The sequence below is a fragment of the Schistocerca cancellata genome, chromosome 5 (genome assembly GCF_023864275.1).
Source record: "Schistocerca cancellata isolate TAMUIC-IGC-003103 chromosome 5, iqSchCanc2.1, whole genome shotgun sequence".
Lineage (NCBI taxonomy): Eukaryota > Metazoa > Arthropoda > Insecta > Orthoptera > Acrididae > Schistocerca > Schistocerca cancellata.
In genome coordinates this window covers 425,747,223-425,773,981 of record NC_064630.1, presented here as the reverse complement: position 1 = coordinate 425,773,981, position 26,759 = coordinate 425,747,223, and the positions used below count along the sequence as shown (strand labels likewise).

Genomic DNA, 26,759 nt, shown 5'->3' with positions numbered 1-26,759 from the left:
CTTGGGAATTTTTTGCACCAACTTGAAAACCCAACCCTGCTGAGCCCAGTGAATGCTTGTCATTTCCACCCTCTCCACTTAACCTACATTTTAACTTGCCATGGGCACCTTTGAATCCATGTCCAATAAAAACTTATGCTTCTGTCAATCCATTAAGCCATCTCAGCAAAATTCTGCCACTGCATGTTGTGCTTGTGCTTATATTCAGTGGGATCACTGAACAGTGGCTTCAGAGGCCTCTTTCTAATTTAATGGGGAGTTACTATTCTCATGCCCTGTTAGGATTTTGCCTGCAATCCCATTCCAGATGACCTCTTTGATACATTTCTTACAATGCAGTTCATAGTGTTCCTGCCATATTTGATCTGTTTGTCCACACCTGTAACATTTAACATCGATGGTGCAAATTCCTTTTCTATCACTGCGTCTCTCTCTTTTAATGCCATTGCAGTCACTATGGCGTCAGTTAAGTTCTTAGAGAACTCTTCCTGTACTTTTCTTGACACATTTGATGGCAATCCTTGAAAAAATGTGTCCAGTACTCTCTGTTCTGCCTCTCGCTGAAGGACCCTGTTAATATTATTGTGTCCGTCAAACTTGTATTTGTTGATATTTAGCTTTCTGATCCTGTCTGCAAAGTTTTCAGTATGCTCCCCTTGTTTTTGATAAACATTTTTTCTTCTCCGTCACTGCTCCCAGCCTGGTCGCAGAAACTGAAATGTTGTTGCATTTCTTAACCCCTCACGATATGCTGACATGTCCTCTCCTGCCTTCCCTGAAAAGGGTACTGGTACTAGTGTCTGGGATGGGTACGGACATACTGGATGAGGAGTGGTCCCTCTTATCCTCTCTCAATACATCCAACTGCTTGCACAGTTCCATATTGTTTCCCTACATTTGTACTTTCTCAGCCTCTGGTTTTCCCATTTCAAAGCCTGTGTCCACATTAAAAGGAAAAATACCATAGGAAAGGAACCAACGCCAAAATCACAACTGCATTTTGTACCACTGAATACACTAGATTCCTGCAACTGAGTGCTAAGTATGGGCATTCCCTACATTCTCTGGTGTAACAGTTAATTTTGACTCGCTTTGTTGGAATGCATTGCTGTGTGATGTCACTCATAGGTACTGGTTCTTCTGACATTAAAATATATTGGTCACATTGTGCTGTGACTGCTATGCTGACAGCACTGTGAGCAGGATGGCAACTTCTGCCTCCAAAGTGGCATGTGCAGTGAGCTGTGAGATGGGATCTCCAATTCTGTAGCAAGCACAGAGTCCAGGATACTTAGTTAACAATATCATTCTTTATTAATTGGTGTTTGCATATAGCAGGTCAGTTACTGCGCCCCTAGAGCTGGTCCTGTATAGTGGACAGTGGGTGAGTACACTGAGGCAATGGAATGCTCTGACAGCACGACAGCAGCTGGCGATGGTAGTTGCTTGCTGATGCAAGTTGTATGTATGCTCCACAGCAAGCAAGTATAGACAGATGGACTGGTGTAAACTGCCCATAGCCAAAGTCGGCTGGCAGAGTTGAACCGAGGACTATCGGAGACTGGCAGGAGGATCAGGCGATAACATGTAATGATTGACTTTGCCTTTGTGTATCTAGTTCGAAGCTCATAATTATCAGGGGTTTGCTGATGACTCATAGTTAAGGAGCTTTGACTAGTTGATGGCACTGCTCGATGAGGCTGTAGCTGTGTAGCTACAAATCTGCACTGTGATGCAGAGTTTGTGTTGGATGAACGCACAGTGCTGACAGAAATGCTGCTAACAGCGACGCTGGGGCCATATACACAGTGAATCACATAATACTTGCACTGCAGATATTGTGGAACTGGAAAGTACTATTGATGTGCAGTTTTCACAGAATGGATTGGTGGTCAGCAGCTTGTACTGTTAGCCTATCAAGAGCTTGTAATAATATTTAGAATGTGTATTTTTTGTGCTAACATACATTTTTTAAATGGAATAATGCCTGTTGACATCAACAAACTCAGGTAGGGTAAATTGGAATGTCAGTGGTGTTTTTTGTCGGACTCTAGTGCAAATCATTTATGAGATATCGTATTTTGAAAAGTTCCCACACAGACACTTGTACAATAACTGTGATAGCATACACTGACAAAAATACAAGTACATACACTAGTTGTGTGTATTCAGACCAGTAATGAGACAATTGACCATCACAGGCTGTGTTCAAAATGACCACTGGCAGCGGCAATAAACAGATTCAGTCTGGTATGGAACAATTGCTGCACAACTGCTAGTTTTCCAGCAGAGATGTCCGAACAGGCTGTAGTAATATGTCATAGCATGTCACCCGGTGTAGTTGATATGTCCTTGTAGACAGAATCTTTCAGCTTTCCCCACAGAAAAAAAGACTACAGGTGTCGAATCTGCGGACTGGTCAACCATCATGTTGGTACCACAGGTTTCTCCTAGTCTGCAGAGGAATGCCTTCTGGCATCCGTGAAAGGTGGCCTGCTAGGAGGCTATGATTGTGTGCATACATTGTTCCGTCTGTGAAAAGCAGGCCTGTGAGCTAATGGTTCACCACCCAACACCATACATTTACACTCCATGGACACTGATGTTTCATCTGACGAAGCCAGCGGGGATTGTAAACAGACCAGTAGTGCATGTTCAGTGTTTTGTCACTAAACAAGATATACGATACATCTCTAGAATCCTGTCTTAATGCAAATGTACAGGAGTTAACTTTCTTCTCATAATTGTTTGCATGCAGTTCTTGATGAGATGGTTGGTGTCTATTGGGATATTTTGCCAAATATGCCATACAAGAACAAACTGCATTCTTCCTACACTCTCTGTACACCATGAGCATATGTTGTACATTGGTAAATCCCATTGTCCACTCACGACTTACTTCGTGGACTGTCATGCACTAAGTGACTAGCAAGTTGTAATGCACTCAAGGAACACGGAAGCACACTGTAAGCAAACGTAACACATTGTACCTATACAGGTTGAATGGTAGGTTGATGAAAGAACGGACTCAAAAAATTACAGAACAATATCCCTAACTTCAATTTGCTGCAGAATCCTCAAACATATTCTCAGTCTTGAATATATTAAACGTTCTTGAGACTGAGAAGCTTATGCCCACAAATTGGCATGGTTTTAGAAAGCATTGCTTGTGCGAAACTCAGCTTGCCCTTTTCCACATGATATATTACAAACTGTGGATGAAGGGCGACAGGCTGATCCCATATTTCTAGATTTCCGAAAAGCATTTGACTTGGTGACCCATCGCAGGCTGTTAACAAAGGTATGAGCAAATGGAAAAGTTCACAGATATGTGAGTGGCATGAAGACATCTTAAATAATAGAACCTAAATAATAGAAGCCAATATGTGGTCCTCGACAGTAAGTGCTCATCAGAGACAAGGGAATTGTCAGGAGTGCCTCAGGGAAGTGTGATAGGACAACTGTTGCACTCTATATACATAAATGATTTGGTGGATAGGACAGGCAGCAATCTGTGGTTGTTTGATGATGATGCTTTGGTATATGGTAAGGTGTCGAAGTTGAGTGACTATAAGAAGATGCAAGACAACTTAGACAAAATTTTTAGTTGGTATGATGAATGGCATCTAGCTTTAAATGTGGAAAAGTGTAAGTTAATGCAGATGAGTAGGAAGAACAAACCTGTAATGTTTGGATACATATTACTAGTGTTCTGCTTGACACAGTCAAGTTGTTTAAATATGTGGGCATAACATTGCAAAGTGATATGAAATGGAACGAGCCTATGAGAACTGTGGTAGGAAAGGCGAATGGTTGACTTCAGTTTATTGGGAGAATTTTGGGAAAGTATGTTTCACCTGCAAAGGATACCATGTGTAGGATACTTGTGTGACCTATTCTTAAGTACAGCTTGAGTGTTTGGGATCGGCACCAGGTTGGATTGAAGGAAGACATCAAAGCAATTAAGAGGTGGGCTGCTAGATTTGTTAGCAGTAGATTTGAACACCACATAAGTATTATGGAGATGCTTCAGGAACTCAAATGAGAATCCCTGGAGGGAACTCGACGTTCTTTTTGAGAAACACTGTTGATAAAATTTAGAGAAACGGCATTTGAAGTTGACTGCCTCATGATTATACTGCTGCCAATATACATTGTACGTAAGGACCACGAAGATAAGATAAAAGACATTAGGGCTCATGTGGAAACATGTAGACAGTTGTTTCTCACTCACTCTATTTGCGAGTGGAATAGGGAAAGTAGTGGTGCAGGGTGCCCTCCGCTACGCACAGTACGGTGGGTTGTGGAATCCCTATGTATATGTATATGTGGATGTAGAATGGCACAAACAAGTGTCAGTGTGGGAACTTTTCAAAATACAATATCTCATAAATGAGTTGCACTAGACTCCTGCAACAAACACCACCAAAATTCTGATTTACCTTATTTTTAGTTTGTTAATGTCAATAGGCATTGATCCATTTAAAAAGTGAATGTTTGCACAAAAAATACACTGTATGAGTTTCATTACAAACTGTTTATTGGCTAACAGTGCGAGTCCCTGACCACCAGTCCGTTCTGTGAAAACTGCACATCAATTGCACTTTCTGTTTCTGTAATATTTGTGGTGCAAGTTTTAGGTGATTCACCCTGTATACTTCCTCTGGCTGGGAGTTTTGTGGCAACCATCAGGCTCCCTTCATGTAGCCAGCTGTGGAAACATAGCCTTGTGCTATGGCATGTATAAGTACGATCTACCATACTGCAGAATGCAATGCCAGCATTGTTGCAGCACCCGGCTGCAGAATTGTGATTATGTAGGTGGCTGGTTTGTTGTGTAGCCTTTGGCTGGTTATAGCCACCTACCTGAACCTGATGTTACAACAGTATCTAGCCTCTCTTTGATTCTGTGCCACAATGTTTATAGGTTCTAATTGGAGGACACAAATGGCTCTCCCATTTTTAATTGTTGAAGTTAGAGATTGTGTACAGTTCTATAATTTTTGGGCTTTCGTATACTTATTATATGTTAAAAAAAATTCATTTCAGATACTTGCATTCTTTATTTAAAAGCTTTTATGTGTGAGAAAAGTTATGCCACTGTTTTTCCTAAAATTTAAATGTTATACTTCAGTTAATAGGTTCCCTAAACTTCATGGATGACTGAGAAACACGTCTAGGCCATGACTTTTAGCCCATTATATGGTAGGACAAACTTATACCAGTAACTGCTGAATTTTTGCACTTGGATATTGTTAAAGGCAAGACAAATGTGTTTCTATTGTTAAAATAGTAGAGAAATTAATTTCTGACATCACACATCAGAAGCAGAAAATTATTTTCAGTGGAGCATGTGAATAAAATAATTACATGTCATTGTACTACATTGATGGACAAAAAATCATAACACCAAGAAGGAGTTGTGTGACATAAACAAAAGTTGTAACCACCACCATTTCCGACTTCAGTGATATCAAGCAAGAACTCATTGCAGGGCATGGTGGAGGTCTGGTGTGTTTTTTGGTGAAAGCTGATTCTGCCTCGATGCCAGTGATGGCAATGTGTTGGTTAGGAGGAGGCCAGTTCAGGACTTGCAACCAAAGTTCCTGCGTGCTAGGCACACTGGACCTACACCAGACAGTAGCACACAATGCCATAGTGGACCCTCCTGCAATTTCCAACACCTTGGGCCACCATTTTGTGGAGATTTCAATCTCCTCCCATTATCACCCTGTCTTCCTCCATCAGAAATGAGTGGAGGAGACTCGGGCGATACGCTTGTCTTAGAATCGTGAGTGCTACAATGCCACCTTTACTATGAGGGAGCTAGATCATACTCTCACTTCATCCAGATCCTCCACCCCAGTGCCAGATGCTGTTCACATTCAGATATTGCAGCACCTTTCTCTTATGGGCAAGCACTTTCTGCTTACACGCACAACCACATCTGGGCAGAGGGCATGTTTCCCAGACGTTGGCATGAAGTCACTGTCATACCCATACCTAAGCCCAGTAAGGACAAACACCTTCATTCTAGCTACCGCCTCATTTATCTCACCAGCTTTGTTTGCAAGATGGTGAAACATATGATTCATGCCTGGCTTCTATGGTGGCTTGTGTCTCGCATTTTACTAACCACAGCACTGTGTGGATATCGAGCACGCCGTGCTGTAGTTGACCATCTTGTCACTTTGTTCACCCATGTCATGAACGGTTTTCTGCAGAAATCTGAGACTGTGGCTGTGTTTTTCAAAAGTTTACAACACCTGCTGGAGGACTGGTATACTCCATTCTCTCTACCCAAGGGGCTTCCATGGTTGTCTGCCCTGTTTCCATCAGGAATTTTTAAAAGACCAAGTTTTCAAGGTATGTGTGGGTTCTACCTTGTCGGACACCTTTATCCAGGAAAACGGTGTGCCTCAGAATACCATCCTAAGCATCATAGTCTTTGCTATCGCCATTAACCCTATAATGGCCTGTCTTGTGCCGGGCATCTCCGGCTCCCTTATCATTGATGATTTTGTCATCTATTGCAGTTCTCCACATGTGTCTCATTGAGCGGCATCTTCAACGATGTCTCGTTCGCCTTTAATCATGAAGCATCAACAATGGCTTTTATTTTTCTATTGACACAACCATTTGTATGAATTTCTGGCAGCACAATTGGTTTCTTCCACCACATTTACATCTTGTGTCTACTGCTCTTCTGTTCGTTGAAGATACGAAATTCCTGGGGCTCATGCTCAATAGGAAACTTTCTTGGTCCTCCCACATGTCTTACCTGGAGGCCCACTTTATGCGGTCTCTCGGTGTCCTACATGTCCTCAATGGTACTTGCTGGGATGCAGATCGAATCACCCTCCTCCATTTGTACTGGTCCCTCGTCCATTCAAAATTATATCATGGGTGTTTCGTTCATTCATTTGCACGTCCATCCCTCTTATGCCGTCTCAATACTATCCACCATTGTTGCATCTGTTGGGCTACTGGCACCTTATACACTAGCCTGGTTGAGATTCTGTATGTAGAAGTTGCTGAACTGCTGCTGTCCTACCATTGCGACTTTCTCCTCTGCAGATATGTATGCCATTTGCCTGCCATGCATGCCCACCTATTCTTTGCATCCTTCTTCGATGACTCCCTAGATCGCCAGTATGGTATGCGTCTGTCTTCTCTGTTACCTCCTGTCGGCTCTTGCTCCGGCAGCTTAACTTCACGCTACCTGCAATTTTCCCAGTGGGCGGGAACCCTTCACCAACTTGGCTTCATGCAGCAGCCTATGTTCACCTTGGCCTTCGTTTGCTTCCTAAGGGCACTGCTGCAGCCTCACTCTATCACCTTCAGTTCCATGAACTTCGCATGAAACTTCACGATAGTATCTTCGTGTACACTGATGGCTCTCGGACTGACCGTAGTGTCGGGTTTGCCTTTGTCATTGCACCGATGTTTTTCGGTATTGGCTTTCAGAACACTGCTCAGTATTGACAGCAGAGCTTTCTGCCCTGTATCAGGCCATGCAGTACATCCCGCAACTCAGGCTTTTCAATTGTGTCATCTGCTCAGACTATCTCAGCGCCCTTCAAAGCCTCTGCGTGCTGTACGCCGTCTGCCCCTTAGTGCAACAGGTGCAGGAAAGCTGCCACTTCTCACTCTTGGTGAAGTCACTGTTAAATTTTGTGGGTTCCTGGTCATGTCGCTCTGGCAGGAAACGGTGCTGCTGACGCTGCTACCAAGGCTGCAGTCCTCTTACCTCAGCCTGCTAGTTTTTATCTTCCCTCTGATGATCTCTGTGTTGCCATCTGTCAGCAAGTGGTGTCACTTTGGCAACACCACTCATCCTTCCCTCATGGGAACAAGCTCTGGGTTATTAAGCCTCTCCCAGTGTCTTGGACAACCTCCTGTGGGCTATCTTTATTGCATCAAAATATTCGAGGACTGAGAAATAAAATTAATGAATTAACTATCTGCATAGATGAATTAGAGTCTTCAAACCCAGCTGACATAATCTGCCTCTCGGAACATCATGTGACCACTGGTATAGAACTTTTAAGTGTTACAGGGTTTAGGTTAGCATCTCACTTTTGTAGATCTGAAATGGAGAAAGGAGGACTGTCATAAATTTAAGAACATAGACATTCATAAATTTTGCCTAGAACAGCATATGGAAGCATGTGCAACAGAATTAGATCTTCACAAAAAATCTTTTATAATATTAAGTGTATATCGAGCACCTGCAGGTAACTTTAATCTGTTTGTAAACCACCTTGAAGCTGTACTGGCCCATTTAACAACCAAAAACAAAGAAATAGTGGTTGCTGGTGATTTCAATGTAGATTTCCTTAAAGACTCTCCCAATAAGAACTTATTTGAGTTAGTAACACTATCATTCAACTTAATTCCCACAGTAAAGTTCCCCACTAGGATAGACACTTGCTCACAAACAGCCATTGATAATATCTTTATAGAAAAGTCCAATGAACAAAATTATATTACAAAACCAATAGTCAATGGCCTCTCAGACCATGACATGCAGCTCCTTCTGTTAAATGTTAATACTGAACAGGATATAAAATCTGTTAAATCTGAGCTCAAGAGGGTAATCAGTAAGCCAAAAATTGATTATTTTAGGACACTCCTCAGAGGCATTCACTGGACTGATGTTTACAGTGCTCATGGCATGAATGAAAAATATAACATTTTTGCTAATAAAGTGCTTACCTTATTTGAACACTGCTTTCCCCCAAAACTTACCAAGGTTAGAGCAAAGTCTACAAAGAAGCCATGGATTACTCAAGGAATAGGGGTATCTTGTAAAACAAAAAGAAAACTGTATCTGTCAATCCGAAACATTTCCAATGTTGATGCTATAGCACATTATAAGAAATACTGCAAAATATTAAAGACTGTAATACGGATGTCAAAGCAAATATATTACAAGGAAAAGATAGTCATATCAGATAACAAAATAAAGACAATATGGGATATAGTGAAGGAGAAGACCGGTAGAACCAGACATGAAGAGGAACAAATAGCATTAAGAGTAAATGATACATTGGTGACAGATGTATATAGTGTTGCAGAACTTTTTAACAAACATTTTATAACTGTTACTGAAAAGATGGGGTTGTCAGATTCGGTAGATGCTGCTATGGATTACCTTAGACCAGACATTTCAAGTAACTTCCATAATATGAATTTGACCCTCACTATCCCAACAGAAATAATGTCCATCATAAAATCTTTAAAATCAAAAACATCTAGTGGGTATGATGAAATATCAACAAAGTTAATTAAAGAATGTGATTCTGAGCTAAGTAACATATTAAGCTATCTGTGTAACCAGTCGTTTATCAGTGGAATATTTCCTGAATGGCTGAAATATGCTGAAGTTAAGCCACTGTTTAAGAAGGGAGATAAAGAAATAGCATCAAATTTCCGTCCAATTTCACTGTTGCCAGCATTCTCAAAAATTTTCGAAAAAGTAATGTACAGTCGTCTTTATAACCATCTTATCTCAAATAACATACTGTCAAAGTCACAGTTTGGATTTCTAAAAGGTTCTGATATTGAGAAGGCTATCTTCACTTACAGTGAAAATGTGCTTAATTCATTAGACAAAAAATTGCAGGCAACTGGTATATTTTGTGATCTGTCAAAGGCATTTGACTGTGTAAATCACAATATCCTTTTAAGTAAACTAGAATATTATAGTGTAACAGGAAATGCTGCAAAATGGTTCAAATCTTATATCTCTGGCAGGAAACAAAGGGTGTTATTAGGAAAGAGACATGTATCAAGCTATCAGGCATCATCCAACTGGGAACAAATTACATGTGGGGTCCCACAAGGTTCCATTTTGGGGCCCTTACTTTTCCTTGTGTATATCAATGACCTTTCATCAGTAACATTACCAGATGCCAAGTTTGTTTTGTTTGCCGATGATACAAACATTGCAATAAATAGCAAATCAAGTGTAGTCTTAGAAAGATCAGCCAATAAAATATTTGTGGACATTAATCACTGGTTCCTAGCCAATTCTTTGTCACTAAACTTTGAAAAAACACACTACATGCAGTTCAGAACTTGTAAGGGGTGTCCCAAGAGTATATGTCTAACATACGATGACAAGAAGATAGAAGAAGTGGACAGTGATAAATTCTTGGGATTACAGCTTGATAATAAATTCAACTGGGAGGAGCACACCACAGAACTGCTGAAGCGTCTTAACAAATCTCTGTTTGCAATGCGAATTTTGTCAGACATAGGGGATATAAAAATGAAAAAGCTGGCATACTATGCTTACTTTCATTCCATAATGTCATATGGGATTATTTTTTGGGGTAATTCATCAAGCCAAGCTAAAGTTTTCCGGGCACAAAAACGTGCAGTAAGAGTTATATGTGGTGTGAACTCAAGAACATCCTGCAGAAGCCTGTTTAGGGAACTAGGGATACTAACTACAGCTTCCCAATATATTTATTCCTTAATTAAATTTGTCATTAAAAATATATCACTTTTTCAAACCAACAGCTCAATTCATGGAATCAATACTAGAAATAAGAATAATCTTCACAAGGATTTAAAGTCACTTAGTCTTGTACAAAAAGGTGTGCATTATTCAGGAACACACATTTTCAATAACTTGCCAGCAGCCATAAAAAGCTTAAGAACCAATGAAATTCAGTTTAAGAGAAGCCTAAAGGATTTATTGGTGGCCAACTCCTTCTACTCCATTGATGAATTTCTTAGTAAAACCAACTGATTTGTATATAAGTACAACATAACTTCTGCACAATTTCAGTGCAGTAATGTGTTCACTGAAAATTTGTGTGTCTGTCTGTCTCTCTCTCTCTCTCTCTCTCTCTCTCTCTCTCTCTCTCTGTGTGTGTGTGTGTGTGTGTGTGTGTGTGTGTGTGTGTGTGTGTGTGTGTAAGTATAATCTAACTTCTGCACCATTTCAGTGCAGTAATGTGTTCATTGTAAATAAGTATTACAGTAGTTGTATTACATGTTTATTACCTTATAAATAAATAAAAAACTTTTTTATTTTAAATTCAGTGCATTAGTATTTGTAAAATGACTCTTAGTGTTCATTAAAAAATGACGATCATTCCACTTGGGACCTCTGGAATGGTACATTAGCTTATTTGTTTTAGTTGTAAATATTTGTCATGTATTGTTGTTTTTCTGACATGTTCCACATCCTGGAGGACCTCCTCACTACGGATCAATTGGAATGAAAGTAAATCTAATCTAATCTCTTGCTATGAGGAGATTATTTTAACTAGTTGCATATTGGGCACTGTGTTTTTAGCCATCGCCATTTGTTAAGTGGTGCTCTCCCCCCACTTTGTGCTCATTGTGCTCAACTTTTGACTTTCTGCCATTCCCTGACGGAATGTCTTTTTTAATTTTAGCAAATGACAAGTGGGCCGTTGACCACATTTTACTTTTTATTTGTCCTAGCAATCTGATGAAGACCTTTTAATTTTTACTTCTGGACCTCCGTTTCTCTACGGCATATTTTATAGACCTTTCTCCATGCCCCTGTTTTTAGCTATCTTCTCTTCTGTCCATTGGGATTGACATGTAGTTGTTTTGGATGCCTCTCTTTGTCTCTGTGTTCTATAATTTTGACATGAGCACATATGACCCGAGTTGTTTTTGGGCCCTAAAACAAAAAAAGAAATCAAAACAAACAACCTTAGTATTGTTGGTAATATGTAAATACTGATATAACATAGACTCATAATCACTGATGATTAGGACTGTGACTTCTTGTCAGCATATGAACATTAATTTGAGTTTAAATCAAAGAAGCAATTCATGTATGTTTCCTCCCTCCATTTCCTCCCTCTCCCTCTATCCATCCCCCCTCCTCCCCCTCTGCCACCTCGCCCCCCCCCTCTCTCTCTCTCTCTCTCTCTCTCTCTCTCTCTCTCTCTCTCTCTCTCTCTCTCTCAACATTAACTTCCCTTCTTAGCCTCCTGCCTTAGCCTCCTGCCCTGCCCTCCTACCAACGCTGCCTCTCTTTCTACCATTGCCCTTCCCTCGTAGTATCAACATAAAAGCATATAAAGGTATGTGCCTAAGGGCAGCCGAGCCAGTCCAGGAAGGATGTCAGTGAGTGTTAGCTGTTCTGTACCAATTTCCAAATGCTTTTAAATCTGGAGCGGAGAAAAGACATACTAAATGGCCCCATCGTAAAACAATGTATCAACCCTGGGGATCATTCATCAATTAACCAGCGCTCATGTAGGGTGTAGCGAGCTGGACAATGGGTGAACAGGGAAGAAGTGGAGAAGATGCTGCAAGATATCATTGAGCTTTCAGAGAATACTTGGTCCTCTTCTGTGGTCCTTTTGAAGGAGGAACATGGTACATGGCATTTCTGCATCTACTACCAATTGCTAAACAAAATCATGAAAAAATATGTCTACTAATTGCCATTCACTGATGACATCCTAGACCACTGGAAAGAAGCAAAATATTTCTCAACTACGAACATGCAGACAGGCAGGTGGCAAATCGGAGTCGATGAATCTGACTGGGAAAATACTGCCTGCCTTCATAACACTTAATGGTTTCTGTGAGCTCAAGGTTATGCAGCCTGGACTAGGTAAAGTTCCATCCAACCTCAAAATATGGTGAATAACCCGCTTCAACATCTGAAATTTATGCTGTGTTTTTGCTATCTGGATGACATGCATTTGACCTGACAATTGTGTTCAAGTGTGTTCAGACTGGCAGGCCTCAGTCTAAATCTGAAAGTGTGCATCTTCACTGCCCAAGAAATAAAAATATTGTGTCACCTAGTGTATAGTGATGGAGTTTGTCCTAATCCAGAGAAAATGTGAGCAGTTACACTTTCCACTAATTGGCAGATTTATGATATGGGTAGTTTTCTCGGAATGTACTCTTCCTACTTTCATAAAGGACTTCTGTAATAATACACATCCCTAGCAAGAACTACTACAGGGAGTCAGCAAATTATCCTGAAATGATGTGCCAAAAAAGGTAGCTCTGTGTCCTTAAGAGGGTCCTAATACCTTCTCTAGTCTTCGCAGTGTATGACAAGAATGCTGAGACAGAACTTCATATCGACGATAGGGGTTATGAGATAGTTGCATTTCTAGTACAAATTAGGAAAGTGCTGAAAATATGATATGTTATGCTTCCAGCCTTCTAAGAGTTCTGGCCATATTTCTTTGACAAACCATTCATGATTGTGACAGACCCCCATTGTCTGTGGTGGCTGACTTGTCTGAAAGATATGTTGGGTCAACTGGTGAGATAACAGTGAGGTGTCAGGTGAACATCACAGTGGTATACAAAATCAAATACAAACACAAGGGTGCTGACTGCCTTTCAATGTATCCTTTGGCAGAACACAGCTGTGTGTATGAAATCTCAGTCGTTGCTATAGTAAATGATGTTACTGCTGACCAAAGGGAAGAGCAACACTGTTGAAATCTGTAGTAGGCTTGAAGAATGAAGAACTGACCAAAGGAGAATTCCAGTTAATAAATGTAACATTGCTTGAGAAGAACTATGAGCCAGTGGAACAGAAACAGTGGCAGACGCAGGTATCAGTGTCACCAAAGCTGTACCATGTGCTGAAGTTCTGGAAATTTCCTTGTAGAAGACATAATTTTGAATCAATGGGCAGGCCTTCTGATGATCTGTGATAGTGAAAAAGTTTTCTAGTCGACACTACTGTCAGGTAATTTCATGTTGCGACATCAACCACAGGATTGCCTACCACACAGCTGGATGGCCTCACAGAATGCTTTAATAAGACATTGACAAATATGCTCTTGATGTACAATGACCTTAAACACAGAGTGGGATACAATACCGCCCATTGTGACAGGAGTATACAACACAGCACAGCAAGACACAGGATTCACACAGTTTTTTTTTTTCTGCGCCATGTTGTGAGGCGTAACAACAATGGATTCACTGTTTCCATTTCAGTTGAACAATACTAAGTGAAACACATTACCAGGACTGAAGAAGCAAGACAGCAAACTAGTACAAATCGTGGACATCTCAGAGAAGTCCAAGAGCAATGTAACACCAAGCGCTGTCCCGTAAGCTACAGCCTGGAAATCTTTGTATAGATTTTTATGCCTGTGCAGAAAGTGGGACTATCAGAAAAGTTATTAAAGTGTTTATTTGAGCTGTGGTATATCTTTCATGGCTTGTCAGACATAACGTAAGAAGTTGAGGATTATGATACTTCATCCAGAAGACAAAAGCTTAGACACATCACTCTTGGCCTACTACAGTCCTTAGGCACAAATCGACAATGGGGACTTACAGCTCAAGTAAACTGAGCACCTGCTCGGCAATAGTGAAACTTCGGTGCAAGGAGCCCATACCCAATGCTCAGCTTAGTGAAAGGGATGTGACAACATGACCAGAACACTAGGGCCCACCTGTGCTGCCATACAGAGAATCATTGAAGAGATCTAGATCCAAGGTGCCGTAGTCGGCTCCAACAAGAACTTCTGAAACAGTGGGTCGTTGTCCTCCAGAGACAGAGCAGTGTCATGAGCTGTGGTGTATTCACTGTGGTATAGCAGTTAGCATCAGTGGATGCTGTGCCTCAGGTCACCAGTTCAAACCTGACTACTAGCAGTTATTTGTTATTCAGTATTTATTGTTTGTGGAAGGTTTTCGAAATTTCTTATGTTTGTAGCAGCACTCTCCATCCAAGAGTTCTGTTCTGCTCTGGCAGTACATTGATGTTTGTAATAAATATGCTATCAGTGCTAAGTGCTGTACTTCATTGATGACCCTGCTTTCTGATTTGGACTTGAGTGTGCTGACAACATGACAGTGTGATTGATAACTTGAGTCAAGTGAAAGAGTTCCTCCCTAAAACAGTTCAGAATGGGTGCCAAATTTACTAGTTGTGTATTCATATGTTGCGATTGATGCTACTCCTCATAGAGAACTATTAGTCAATTTTTGTCACATTCTGCATGTGATGTGAAACACAAATGAAGTTAGCCAGATGTTCAAAAAGTGCTTCCCTGGAAGATGGTTCCACTTGAAAAGTAGATGACACTTCAATGGTAAACTTATGAATTTTTTTTTGTAGTCCCCAGTTTAGATCACAAGTGTTATTTAACAACACTTTGATGAATATACTGAAACACAGAGTAAATGATGCATAGTTCACAAAGAGTTACTTATACTGTGAATTTTCCAGGGCTGCAAAGAGATTGGCAGAAAAGGTTGTGTTTCGTGGCCACCAAGGTCCCCAGACTTTACTGCTTTAGATTTTTGCATGTGGGGATAGTTGGAAGGTGAAAATAAACACAAGAGATGAGTTGATCATTTGGATTATAAGTTGTGTTGCCTTCAGAGAAGAATGCCAAGATGAAATCAGAAGAGCTACAAGTGGTGTTGCCAAAAGAATTTGAGAGTTCATTCAAGTCAGAGGTGGAGTGTATGAGAACTTACTTTGAACTTAATCATTTGCTTTAGCTTAAGACCTTCTGTGAGTATGTGTCTGAGTTGCATTCTAAGAACTGTATATCTGTAGCCAATAAAAATTAGGCAGATATTACATCAGATGTTTTATTCAAATTAGTCAATATTACCACCCCATAAAATATTTACTATTACCCATGAACACACACACACACACACACACACACACACACACACACACACACACACACACTTGTAACAAAAGTGCAATAAAATAGTGGACTAAATATAAGGGGGGGGGGGGTGGCAAATAAAAATTTATCATTTTACAGTAAGCCTTAAACAGCTTAAGGGTACATTTGAGTTAACGCTTATTTCCAGCACGGCATAATTGTTCTAATGGGCTCCACAAAAATGAATTTATTAAATTAAGATGACATTTTTTCACTTGGGATGTAACAAAGAAGAGGTCATACTGAAAACAGCTTAATTGGAAATATACCACTTTCATTTAACAGGGTAGTTCCTTGGATTTGTGTACCACTTCCTGACTGCAGTGTTAAATCCTAACATAAAGGGTGTTTGATCCTTCTGTGCCCATTTATAAATGGGTTTTTATACTGACAAATGATCTAACTTGTTTTTAATGCTTGTAATATACAGGGTGAACCTGACAATCACCAACAAACTTTAAGAGGTGGTAGTAGTAGTATGGAACAAAACAATATAAAAAATTGTAAATATGGGCCCTGAAATCATAGACATTAAGAGCTATTAGCAGTTGTCCCTCTTCACTACTGTGAAACACATCTCTTCTAATAACAAGTGCTCATAGCTCTTAAGGTTTACATTTTAGAGCCCTAATTTATTGAATACTTTCTCTAGTTTTGGCCCATACTATCACCTCTGAAAGCTAATCGGTGGAGTTCTGGTTCACCCTCTAGATATCACACAATTCCACAATTTTAATGGAGTATTGTTAGTATTCCTCGGAGATATTTCTGAGACAAGGCCATGACCAGCAGTTTCCTCCACCTAATAAGGAGGCAGCTATAAATTGAAATAGGAAATCTTCCTGCTATTTTACCTGATGACAAAGTTTTGCATGGACTCCAGCATAAGTCATAAATCAAATATTTTAATGTGTGTTACACAGTGTCTGTCTCATCTGTTTCTATGTAATGATCTCCATTTTTGTGGTACAAATTTTTGAACAGGATGACTTCACAGTCACAGTCTCAGTCTCTCTCTTCTCTCTCTCTCTCTCTCTCTCTCTCTCTCTGTGTGTGTGTGTGTGTGTGTGTGTGTGTGTGTGTGTGTGTGTGTGTGTTTTAGACATTGACTTTGGGAATTAGGTTACTGTTGCAAATTTCTGTGTACTGGAGTAAGAGGTATAATTTTTTATTGCGTAGATGCTAAATGGCCTCTGTAGTGCTGGTTCAAGACTATCAGAGGCTCTTGGGGGCATGGTACGAGACACAAATTCTCCATCATATGCCATTGCAGTCCAGTGTCACTCTGCATGGGAAGAATTAGTGAAGGCAACTGCAGCTGCCACTTCAGCAGTAAAAAGTCAGGTTACTACGACTTTGCAGGACGTCAATAATCAAGATAGCACCGAAAGTAGTCAGGTAACAGTTGTCCACAAACTACAATGGCATATTTGTGTATTTTAGTTTATCTTAAAAATGCTGTTTGTTTTTACTGTTTTCTTGCAGTTTTGTGGCGTGCTCAGTAAGGAAATGTGTGACATAGTATTAATTACATTATTAATTAATCTTCTCAAGAGGCTAACTAAATGCTAGAAGAAATGTGATAATTAAAAGCTTCAGCAAGGTTCTGAAACAAACACCACTGCGCAAATATATTAGTTTATATTTTGTATATGTAATTGTACTCTATGATAGAGGCTTCCTGTAAAGACAATTCCTTAACTAAGGGCAACAAGTTTAAAATAAATAAATATATACATGTTTTGTGTACTACTTGTTTCTATGCCTTTTATTACAGTATTATATAATTCACAGAAATCTGCTCAGGGACAAAGCTACAAATCCTTTAAATGTAACTATTTGATGATGCACAGAAAAAATGTGAGCTGTTGAAATTTCTTGAACAGTAATATTTAGTTTACTATTCGCCCACTTTATAATTTGTGTGTATTAACAAACAACCTTGAGAGACTGACAAATTTCCAATTTTATCATTTGCAACATGGAAATGAGTGCTCTGTACACCACTTGTTTTCTAAATTGCTTCTGGTAATGATTATCATTCTCTGTTGGAGATAAGATTGAAGCAGAATTTACAACTGCTAGAATGCATATGACTGACTGTAGTGGCTAGAGGTATTGTAATTTAATATTATTAAAATCTGTGAAGGCCATTCAATTTGGTCCCCAGTGTAGTAATTAGAGTTGTAATTGCTGTACCTGCTATTTAAAATACTTGCCTAATCATTTCAGGTGTATTTAAGTACAGCCAACTAGAAACAGCATAATAACTTTTCTCTTCCAATATGACCATCAATACACTGTTGTTAACATCTGTGCTCTTAATTATCATGTCACATGTGCTAAATGAGTTATTGGCCGGTCACTGTATCCTGTTCACCCTATCATTTGTGTCTGTCTCAGTCTCTTAGTACAGTCACTTATTAGACTATTCATTTACGATGAACAGGTGGTTTGTGGTAGCCTCATGACATTTGTGAAGCTGCAGCAGCAGTTCTGTGCTTCGTGTAGCGAATTCTTGAGCTCTGTGCCAACGTGCAGCTGTAGCTCCTCCCATGACCCTGACTGTGGCATCGGTGTACTACAGCAGAGTCTGGCACGTATGTATGCCCCAGTGCCACCGTGGCCACATCGCAGATGGTCAGAGGCTGCAGCTACCGACCTTGGGGGAGAGGGGGATGCAATTGCTCCTCGCCGCTGGTCTGTTCCATGCCCACCCCAGCGGGGAGCTGCCAAACTTGGAGTTCCTTCACAGGACCGAAGCCGATCTGCTACTCCAGGTACTTGCATGTACTAGCTTTTTCATTGGAACTCATGTATGTTTTTGTAGTTTCTAAAAATTGATAATTCTATGCAGAATGTTCATTATCATCTGCTGCATCTGTTTACTTATCCAATAAAAAATAATAATAAGCCACCAAACTTGAAGTTTGGTTTGAGCACCACAATTGTTTAGCAGACATGGTCCTCCTGTAGGTGCTACACTCTTGTTTTCTTCCATTATGTGGTATCATTCACCCTTCCATTTGTAGGCCACACAAAATTAATGTGATATCTCAATTATGATATAGTTTGAATATAATAGAGGGAAACATTCCACGTGGGAAAAATATATTTAAAAAGAAAGATGATGAGACTTACCCAACAAAAGCGCTGGCAGGTCGATAGACACACAAATAAACACAAACATACACACAAAACTCTAGCTTTCGCAACCAACGGTTGCCTCGTCAGGAAAGAGGGAAGGAGAAGGAAAGACAAAAGGATTGGGTTTTAAGGGAGAGGGTAAGGAGTCATTCCAATCCCGGGAGCGGAAAGACTTACCTTAGGGGGAAAAAAGGACAGGTTTACACTCGCACACACACACATATCCATCCACACATACACAGACACAAGCAGACATTTGTAAAGGCCTTTACAAATGTCTGCTTGTGTCTGTGTATGTGTGGATGGATATGTGTGTGTGTGCGAGTGTAAACCTGTCCTTTTTTCCCCCTAAGGTAAGTCTTTCCGCTCCCGGGATTGGAATGACTCCTTACCCTCTCCCTTAAAACCCAATCCTTTTGTCTTTCCTTCTCCTTCCCTCTTTCCTGACGAGGCAACCGTTGGTTGCGAAAGCTAGAGTTTTGTGTGTATGTTTGTGTTTATTTGTGTGTCTATCGACCTGCCAGCGCTTTTGTTGGGTAAGTCTCATCATCTTTCTTTTTAAATATATTATGATATAGTTTGATATTTTTATCATACACAAAGAAATTTTGACATTGAAACGAGGTACAAGTAACAGGAAATTCCTGACTTACTAGGCACTGAATCAAGACCTTCTCAAAATAATCTCGTTCAGATCTCCAGTCTGCCACGAAAGATATGACGAAAGTTCAAGCAAATTGTGTACTATTTTGTTCATGGAGCTTACATTTCTGAGAGATATGAGTGTTGTGGTATTTGGCCAAGATTTACACAATTTTAATCCTAATGGGGGAAGGAACGTACATCTCCAGTATTTGACCACATGGGGAAAAGAGGTGGCTTCATAACCAGACTGTAAACTGAAGTCCTTAGTTAAATTCCAAACTTCTCAGCATGATTTGGTTAGTGAGGGCAGAAAAAGTTTGAAGCTCCTGTGCTGTTGTAGGGAAGAAGGCTTGTATGGTGCCACTAGTCTTCTCCTTCGCTCTTCCTATTACACCATACTCATACATAACAACAGAAATTCAAAACCACACTGCAGGAACTTTTATCATTATTATTTTTAAATTCGGAGTCACCCACCTTATTCACCGGATCTTGCACCCTCAGATTTTCGCCTTTTGTGCTCTCTATCAAATTGCTTTCAAAGAACTTCAACTTTGGGTGAAAATGTGCTCCGAATGTGGTTTGATGAGTTCTTCGCCTCAAAACCATTTGATTTCTGCAGCCATGGATTCAAAATGTTACTCCAGCATTGGCAAACTGTTTTAAATAGTGAAGGAGAATATATTATTGATGACTAGAGTCTCTCTTACGTGTGTCTGTTGTGTTTATTAAACTAGTGGGAAAACGGTAGGCTTATGCACCAACCCAATTGTTCATGACCTTTACTTTAGTTGGAGAGATAGGCCAAGTTAGCTGATCTGTTAACAGAAAATATAGGGGGGGGATGGACCCCACCATAAAAAGGCAAATTTCTGTGTATATAGGGACCAGGTGAGACACCAACATCAGGACAAATACAGACAGACAGCATTAAAGGAAATTAAACAGACAGAGACTCCCAGTTCATCTCGCAATAATAAACAGAAAAGTGAAATCAACTTGCTTCATCAGAAAATTAGGAGGTAAAAATTAAAGTAAATGAGTTGTCAATTTTTTTGGAAGATCTTAGTAGTTGGAAGTAAATTGATGTCATTTGTATGTCTCAGCACCATACAGCCACAGGGATAGAAAATCTTAGTGTAGGTGGTTATAAGTTAGCTGCATATTCATGTAGAGTCATTAAGGATAAGGCGGAGTTGTCACATTCATAAAATAGAATATAAATATGAAAATTTAGAAATGTGTGAGTACTGCATATATCAGGATGTATAAGACATGTGTGTGTGAGTCAAAGAGAAGGAAGGGGTTATTAATTTGTGATGTTTTTAATGCATATTTCTTGAAGGAATCCGACAGGAAAAGTGAGGTGCTTTTATCTGTTTATAATTTGGTTTGGTCACAGACTTCCATACCCAAATTGCTCAAGATAGTCGTACCCTTATAGGTAATCTATTCATCCAACAAGCAGTAATTAAAGACACGCATGCCTATCCAGTGGTAAACAGATTTGTCAGATCTCAGTGCACAGTTAGCCACATTATATACTGTAACTTAGTTCCATGTACAGTTCAGAAAGACTCTTAAAAAACAGATCTACGCCAGCTGTCTGACGTCTCTACTCACAGAATATGCTGCCAAGATCCCCTCCATGTGATTCAAATTGACCTGCAGTCTCTCCTAAAAAGCTCAGGCCCCTCACTAGGACTTACACCTCAATCCAGGAAACTTCTTACTCCACCCAACCCCCCCCCCCCCCTCTCTGCCACACCTTTTACCTTCTTCATAAGATCCACAATCCCAATAATCCTGGCTGTCCTTTAGCTGCTGACTTCGATGCACCCACTGAATTTATATCTACCCGTGCCCGTCCCACTCCCACCTTACACCTCTCTTGTCACTGTTTTGCCATCTCCCTCTATACCAACATCCCTCATGTACATGGTCTATCTGCAGACTGAAGATTTTTAAAGAAAGCTTAATGATATTGACTGGAGTGAAGTTTACAATGAGCCTAATGTTATTCTGACATTTTTCTTAAACATTTATCTCTACAGGTAAGAGAATCTCTTCACAAGAAGAAGAAGAAAAGTGTGAGTAGTACATGTGCTTTGAGCATTCCATACAAACTTAATTATGTACATTGGTGATAACAATTTTGTTTGGCACAATGGCATGGTGCAAGTCTTTCTATTGGATGCCATGTTGGTAACTTGTGTGTCCCTAACCTATAGCAGTTATCCAACCAGAGAAACCAGACCTACAGTTTAACATGGAATCAGAACCACATGTTGTTTCTGGCAACTCATCACAGCATTGAAAGGTGAAGGCTAGGTAGGTTAAAACGAAGATTGAAAAATCTGTAGTCTGACTGAGATTTGATCCCATGACCTCTTGGTTTCCAGGTATGTGGTTTACCGCTAGACCACCAGGCTCAACAGGCATGTACAGTGATCGTCTGTAGGTTTCAAAGAGTGAGTTTGTGAGTATTAAAATATATGACATATATGGCCATATCTTTTGATTACATTGACTTAGAAGCTTAAATTTTTTACACTGCCAAGGAACTGCAGACCTTAGTAACTGACATAAAGTTCAATTTGATGCCTAAACCCTCACCTAAGAAAGAGGGCTTTTTAACATATGGACAGACAGACTACAAATGGCAAAAAATTCCTTTATGTGATTTAATTTCAAATCAGCAATTTTCAGAATTTTTTTCTTTACTTGCACTGTGAAACCTTGCTTCTTGTGTCAAATTTCATTATTTTTGATCAGTGGGAAGTACTCTATAGGTTTTTGATGAGTGAGTTTGCAAGTATCAAAATATATGACATAAATGGCTGTATCTTTTATCTGCATTGACATAGAGACTTATTTTTTTTCCACACAGTCAAGGAATCACAGACTTCAGCACGTGAAATAAATGTCGACTAGATACGTCTACCCATTCTTCAGAAAAATGGGTCTTAACAGCAGAGAGACAGAAAGATAGGCAAACAGGTGGACATTAAAGTGATCCTATAAGGGTTCTGTTTTTACCGATAGATCTATGGAATCCTGAAAAGAACTTGCACAAAATAGCCAGAGCAAGTAATGGCTGAGAAACACTTTAATATATTTAGCAAAGTTGGAAGAAAGAAGTAATCCAGGAATATGTGTATCTTGTCTGAAATTGACAGATTACGTAATAAAATAAAATCTGATGAAGTAATGTTAAAAGAAAGACAAGGAAAGAAGCCACAGAAGGTGACACTACTTTTGTTAAAGAGAGTGGGAACATTGTAAAAGACAGTTAATGTGTAGCAGATAATTTTAGCAAGTGCTTTTTAAAAATAGGTTATAAAATTGGTGCAAATTGTTCTTAAGAGAAAGCAAAGCAATACACCGAAGAAGCAACACAGAGGACATTTAGTGGAATAAAAATTAATCTCACATCCCCATCTGAAATAAGGAAGATCATTATGATTCAAAAAAGCAAAAATTAATATTTACTGGGTAATATCACCAATAAGACACTAAAATTTTGTGGGGCAGTAATATGTAATGTTCTCAGTAATTTATGTAATGCATCGTTAACTCATGGTGTTTTCTCATTAAGATTCAGATATGTCATTGTTAGGCCTCTCTATAAAAAAGTGACTCCACAGATATAAATAGGTGACTCCACAGATATAAATAAGTACCATCCAGTGTCACTCCTTATATCATTTTTAAACATTTTTGAGAAGGTAAAGTACTCCAGGCTTGTCACCCACCTGTGCAGTAATGGGGTATTTAGCCAGTTGCTGTTTGGATTTAAGAAGGTCCATTCTACTAAATCAGCTATTTATACATTTATTGAGCACACAGTAAAATCCTTACATGATAAAGTATCACCAATTGCCATTGTCTGTGACTTGTCAGAGACACTGGATTGTGTCACTCATAATATTCTATTAGAGAAGTTAAATTTTTATAGTGTCTATAGGTCAGAAAATGCCTGGTTGAGTTCTTATTTAAGAAACAGAATGCAAAAAGCTACCTTAGGCTGTTCGAGTAATACAAAATTGGATGCCACATCATTTGCATGGGGAAAAATTACAATGGGAGCCCAAAAGGGGTGACCATTGGCCCACTACTGTTCTTGTTTTATGTTATTGATCTGCCACTGTAGCAGAATCAGGAAGCAGAATTAGCCCTGTATGAAAGTGACACTAGTGTTGTTGTGAAGCTGAGCAAAGAAACAGCAACAGAGAGAACAGTAAATGAAGTTTTAGTTAAAGTTACTTAACCGCTCTGCACAAATGGTCCAGCTTTTGTCCAGTTTTGTACTGTCAAAAATATCCCACCTTCTATTAAACTAGTATACCAACATGAAATAATACATGGGGTAGAAAATTGTAAGTTATTACATATGCATATTGATGAAAAACTAAACTTGAAGAAGCTGGTAAAACATTTAGGTTTGGCTGCTTTTTCTATAAGAGTAATTGACAACTTTGGAGATAAAGAAGTCAGTAAGTTAGCATATTTTGCAGATTTTCATTTCTAGATGTTTTATGGGACAATATCTGGAGTAACTCCTCACTTAAAGTATTCATTGTGCAGAGGTAAGTTACTAGAATTGTGTGCAGTTCACAAACATACATCGTGCAGGTATCTTTTTAAGCAGTTGGGAATATTAAACACAGCCTTACATTACATTTGTTCAGTTATGAAATTTGTTATTAACAACCCATCTAGGTCTGAGAATAACAGAGATAGACACAAGTGCAACACTAAGAGAAAAAATGATCTGCGTTATCCTATAATGAATATAACTTTTGCACAGAAAAGAAAAGGAAAGAAATGTGCAGCTATGAAACTCTTTGACGACCTATCAATGGAAATAAAATGCCTGACAGATAGCAGAAGTATTTTCAAATATTCATTAAAGATGTTTCTCCTGGAAAACTGCTTCTATACATCAGAGGAATTCTTGAGTAGAGATAATTAACTGTTAAAAAAATTAAAAATCTGTGAATGCCTGACATGTAGCCATAAATATTATTTAAATTTTTTTAGTTGTATGTAAGTGTTCTATGTTTGTTCTGTTGACACATACCATGTCATAACATATATAGCAAATTTGATCTAAGGAACTAGTAACTAACTAACTCTAAATTACAGATCAGAAGGGAGACATATTGCAAAACGTACTAAGAGCAACGCACAGCTATAACACCAGAAGAGGAGAAAGATGTGGCTTAGAGATGCCAATTATCACTGAAGCAACCGGTTTTTGGTTGTATCAGATTTTTTCAACACCATTTCAACTGCATAATTAAAACCGCTCTAAATAACCAATTTCTGAACGAACTGATTTCAGTTTTTTATTCCTGTGATCAACATACAAATTGAACAAAGATTTAAAAGTTTTCATTCCTTCAGTTTCAGAATACAAAGAATCAAAATATTAAATTAAATAGGTAAATAAAAGAAAACTTAGTCAATCCACTGTTCGCTGCTTTTCTCAAAAGGTGATAAGTGGTTGACTACTACAAAATTCACTAGCAGTGTCTATTGATTCTAATATTTTGAAACTCTGCTCAAAAATCATGTTTTAATTGGGGATCATACCAGTATTTGGACATTACGAATACTCAGTGCTAAAGGATGAAAACTGAGGTTGAAGAACTCATTTTTTGTGTTAATTTGTCCATTTTCTGGGCTACAAGCAGATAAAGGCATGTTATGTAGACACATGCAGCAGATTAGCTGCTCTATATTTCTATTGTAAACTATGAATGAAATATTGAGTTTTAAGATGTCTCCTTACATTATGCCACAAGATTGTTGTGACCCCTTCTGTTGTTAATCTTTCAAAGGAAATGGACCATTGTACTTCGTTGATTATTGCCTTAATAAAAACTTCAAGATTAGAAATGGCACCATTCTGTAATACAACTGATCTCCAACAATGACAGTGAGAAACTATCGTACAGACCAGATAGAGCAAGTCTTGCACACTGCCTGTACACATGTACCATCTAATAGGCCATGCCACATGCTAACAGGAACATTATTGTCTCAGCAGTGCTGTATCAATTCTTATGCCAAGTGTTTGTTGCTCATTTCTGTTGGCATTGGTATTAAAATTGTACTGATCACTTTTCCCACTTTCTATAATAACACAACATTTCAAAACAATGCAAACTTTATGAATATAAATTATTTATTCTTTGAAAGATCTTTACTTAAAAATGAGAAATTTTAGCACTGCTGCTATGGATAATTGCTATTTTGGTTTTCTTACCCAGTTATTAGTAAAAAGTGAAAGCACCTCTTATAACCAAGACGAAACAAATACCAAAAAATGCCGGTTATTCAGAACTAAAATACTGGCATTGATTTTTAACTAGTCAATTTTTCCCATTCCTAATGTGTGTGCAGTGTGGATCAAGCTAAGTTTGAAAAAGAAATTGATGTTAAAAGAACACATCTTTGAACTCAGGGGAAAAAATTGCTTGTTGATTGTATGCTCCATGTCTACACTTAAATATTTACCTGCAGTGATGCCTGTAATCAGTCTAGATGGTTCATCATTCTGTATCATACACTCATCTTCAAAAGCAACAAGAAATTTATATCACCTGTTCAATGATCATTGTTTTGTGAAAGGAAATTTGTGATAGATACACAAAACTGCATAAAAATGGGAAAAATATTATCTTTTTCTTGTGTCTCTCTTTACCTCTGTTTTATGAGAAAAAACTACTACTACATACTGTACCAGTTCATAAAATTTCTGAATCTTCTGAACCATATTTCACCCTACCCTGACTAAAAAGTGCATGTACTTCAGACTGAACCTGGTGTGACATATTTACTTCTGACATAGACTAACAAGTTTACATCAGTGAAAGTTGTTTTCCAGTACATTACTACATAAAATTAACATGAGCAGAACACTATAGTTCCACGTGTACCACCACAAAACATTGTTCAGTTACAGTTATTATCACATTATTAGTATTCTGTTCTTCGGTTTAAAAATGTGATGAAATATGTGCAGTATTCTTCAAAATACACATTTACTGGGACTAAAGTCATTTGTAACTATGAACTAGTTATGTATAAAAATGATGAATTGTGACTGTGACTCACAGGATTATTAAATGTCATCCTTACTTTCTGTTCATATATAATTCGTACATTATATCAATATTTTATGTTTTTGTAATAGTTGTGAGAAGCAAATGTTGATGTGCTAGTAATTTTGGATTTAGGTGCATACCCATTGTTATTTTGTGTTATTTTGAAAAAAGTAAT

The 26,759-nt window shown here is 38.8% G+C and overlaps 1 protein-coding gene across 5 annotated transcripts in view; it reads left to right on the top strand.

The window, feature by feature from the left end:
• The window catches only part of LOC126187940 (uncharacterized), a 257,980-nt gene that overhangs the window by 86,708 nt on the left and 144,513 nt on the right, over positions 1-26,759 (top strand). For all 5 annotated transcript variants that reach the window (XR_007537812.1, XM_049929307.1, XM_049929306.1 and 2 more), the window contains 2 exons: positions 16,857-17,075; positions 18,127-18,457. Coding sequence is in view for 4 of the 5 variants with exons in the window: in XM_049929307.1 (XP_049785264.1) it covers positions 16,857-17,075; positions 18,127-18,457 (550 nt within the window). In the remaining variant the exon portion in view is untranslated. The remainder of the gene's footprint in view (positions 1-16,856; positions 17,076-18,126; positions 18,458-26,759) is intronic.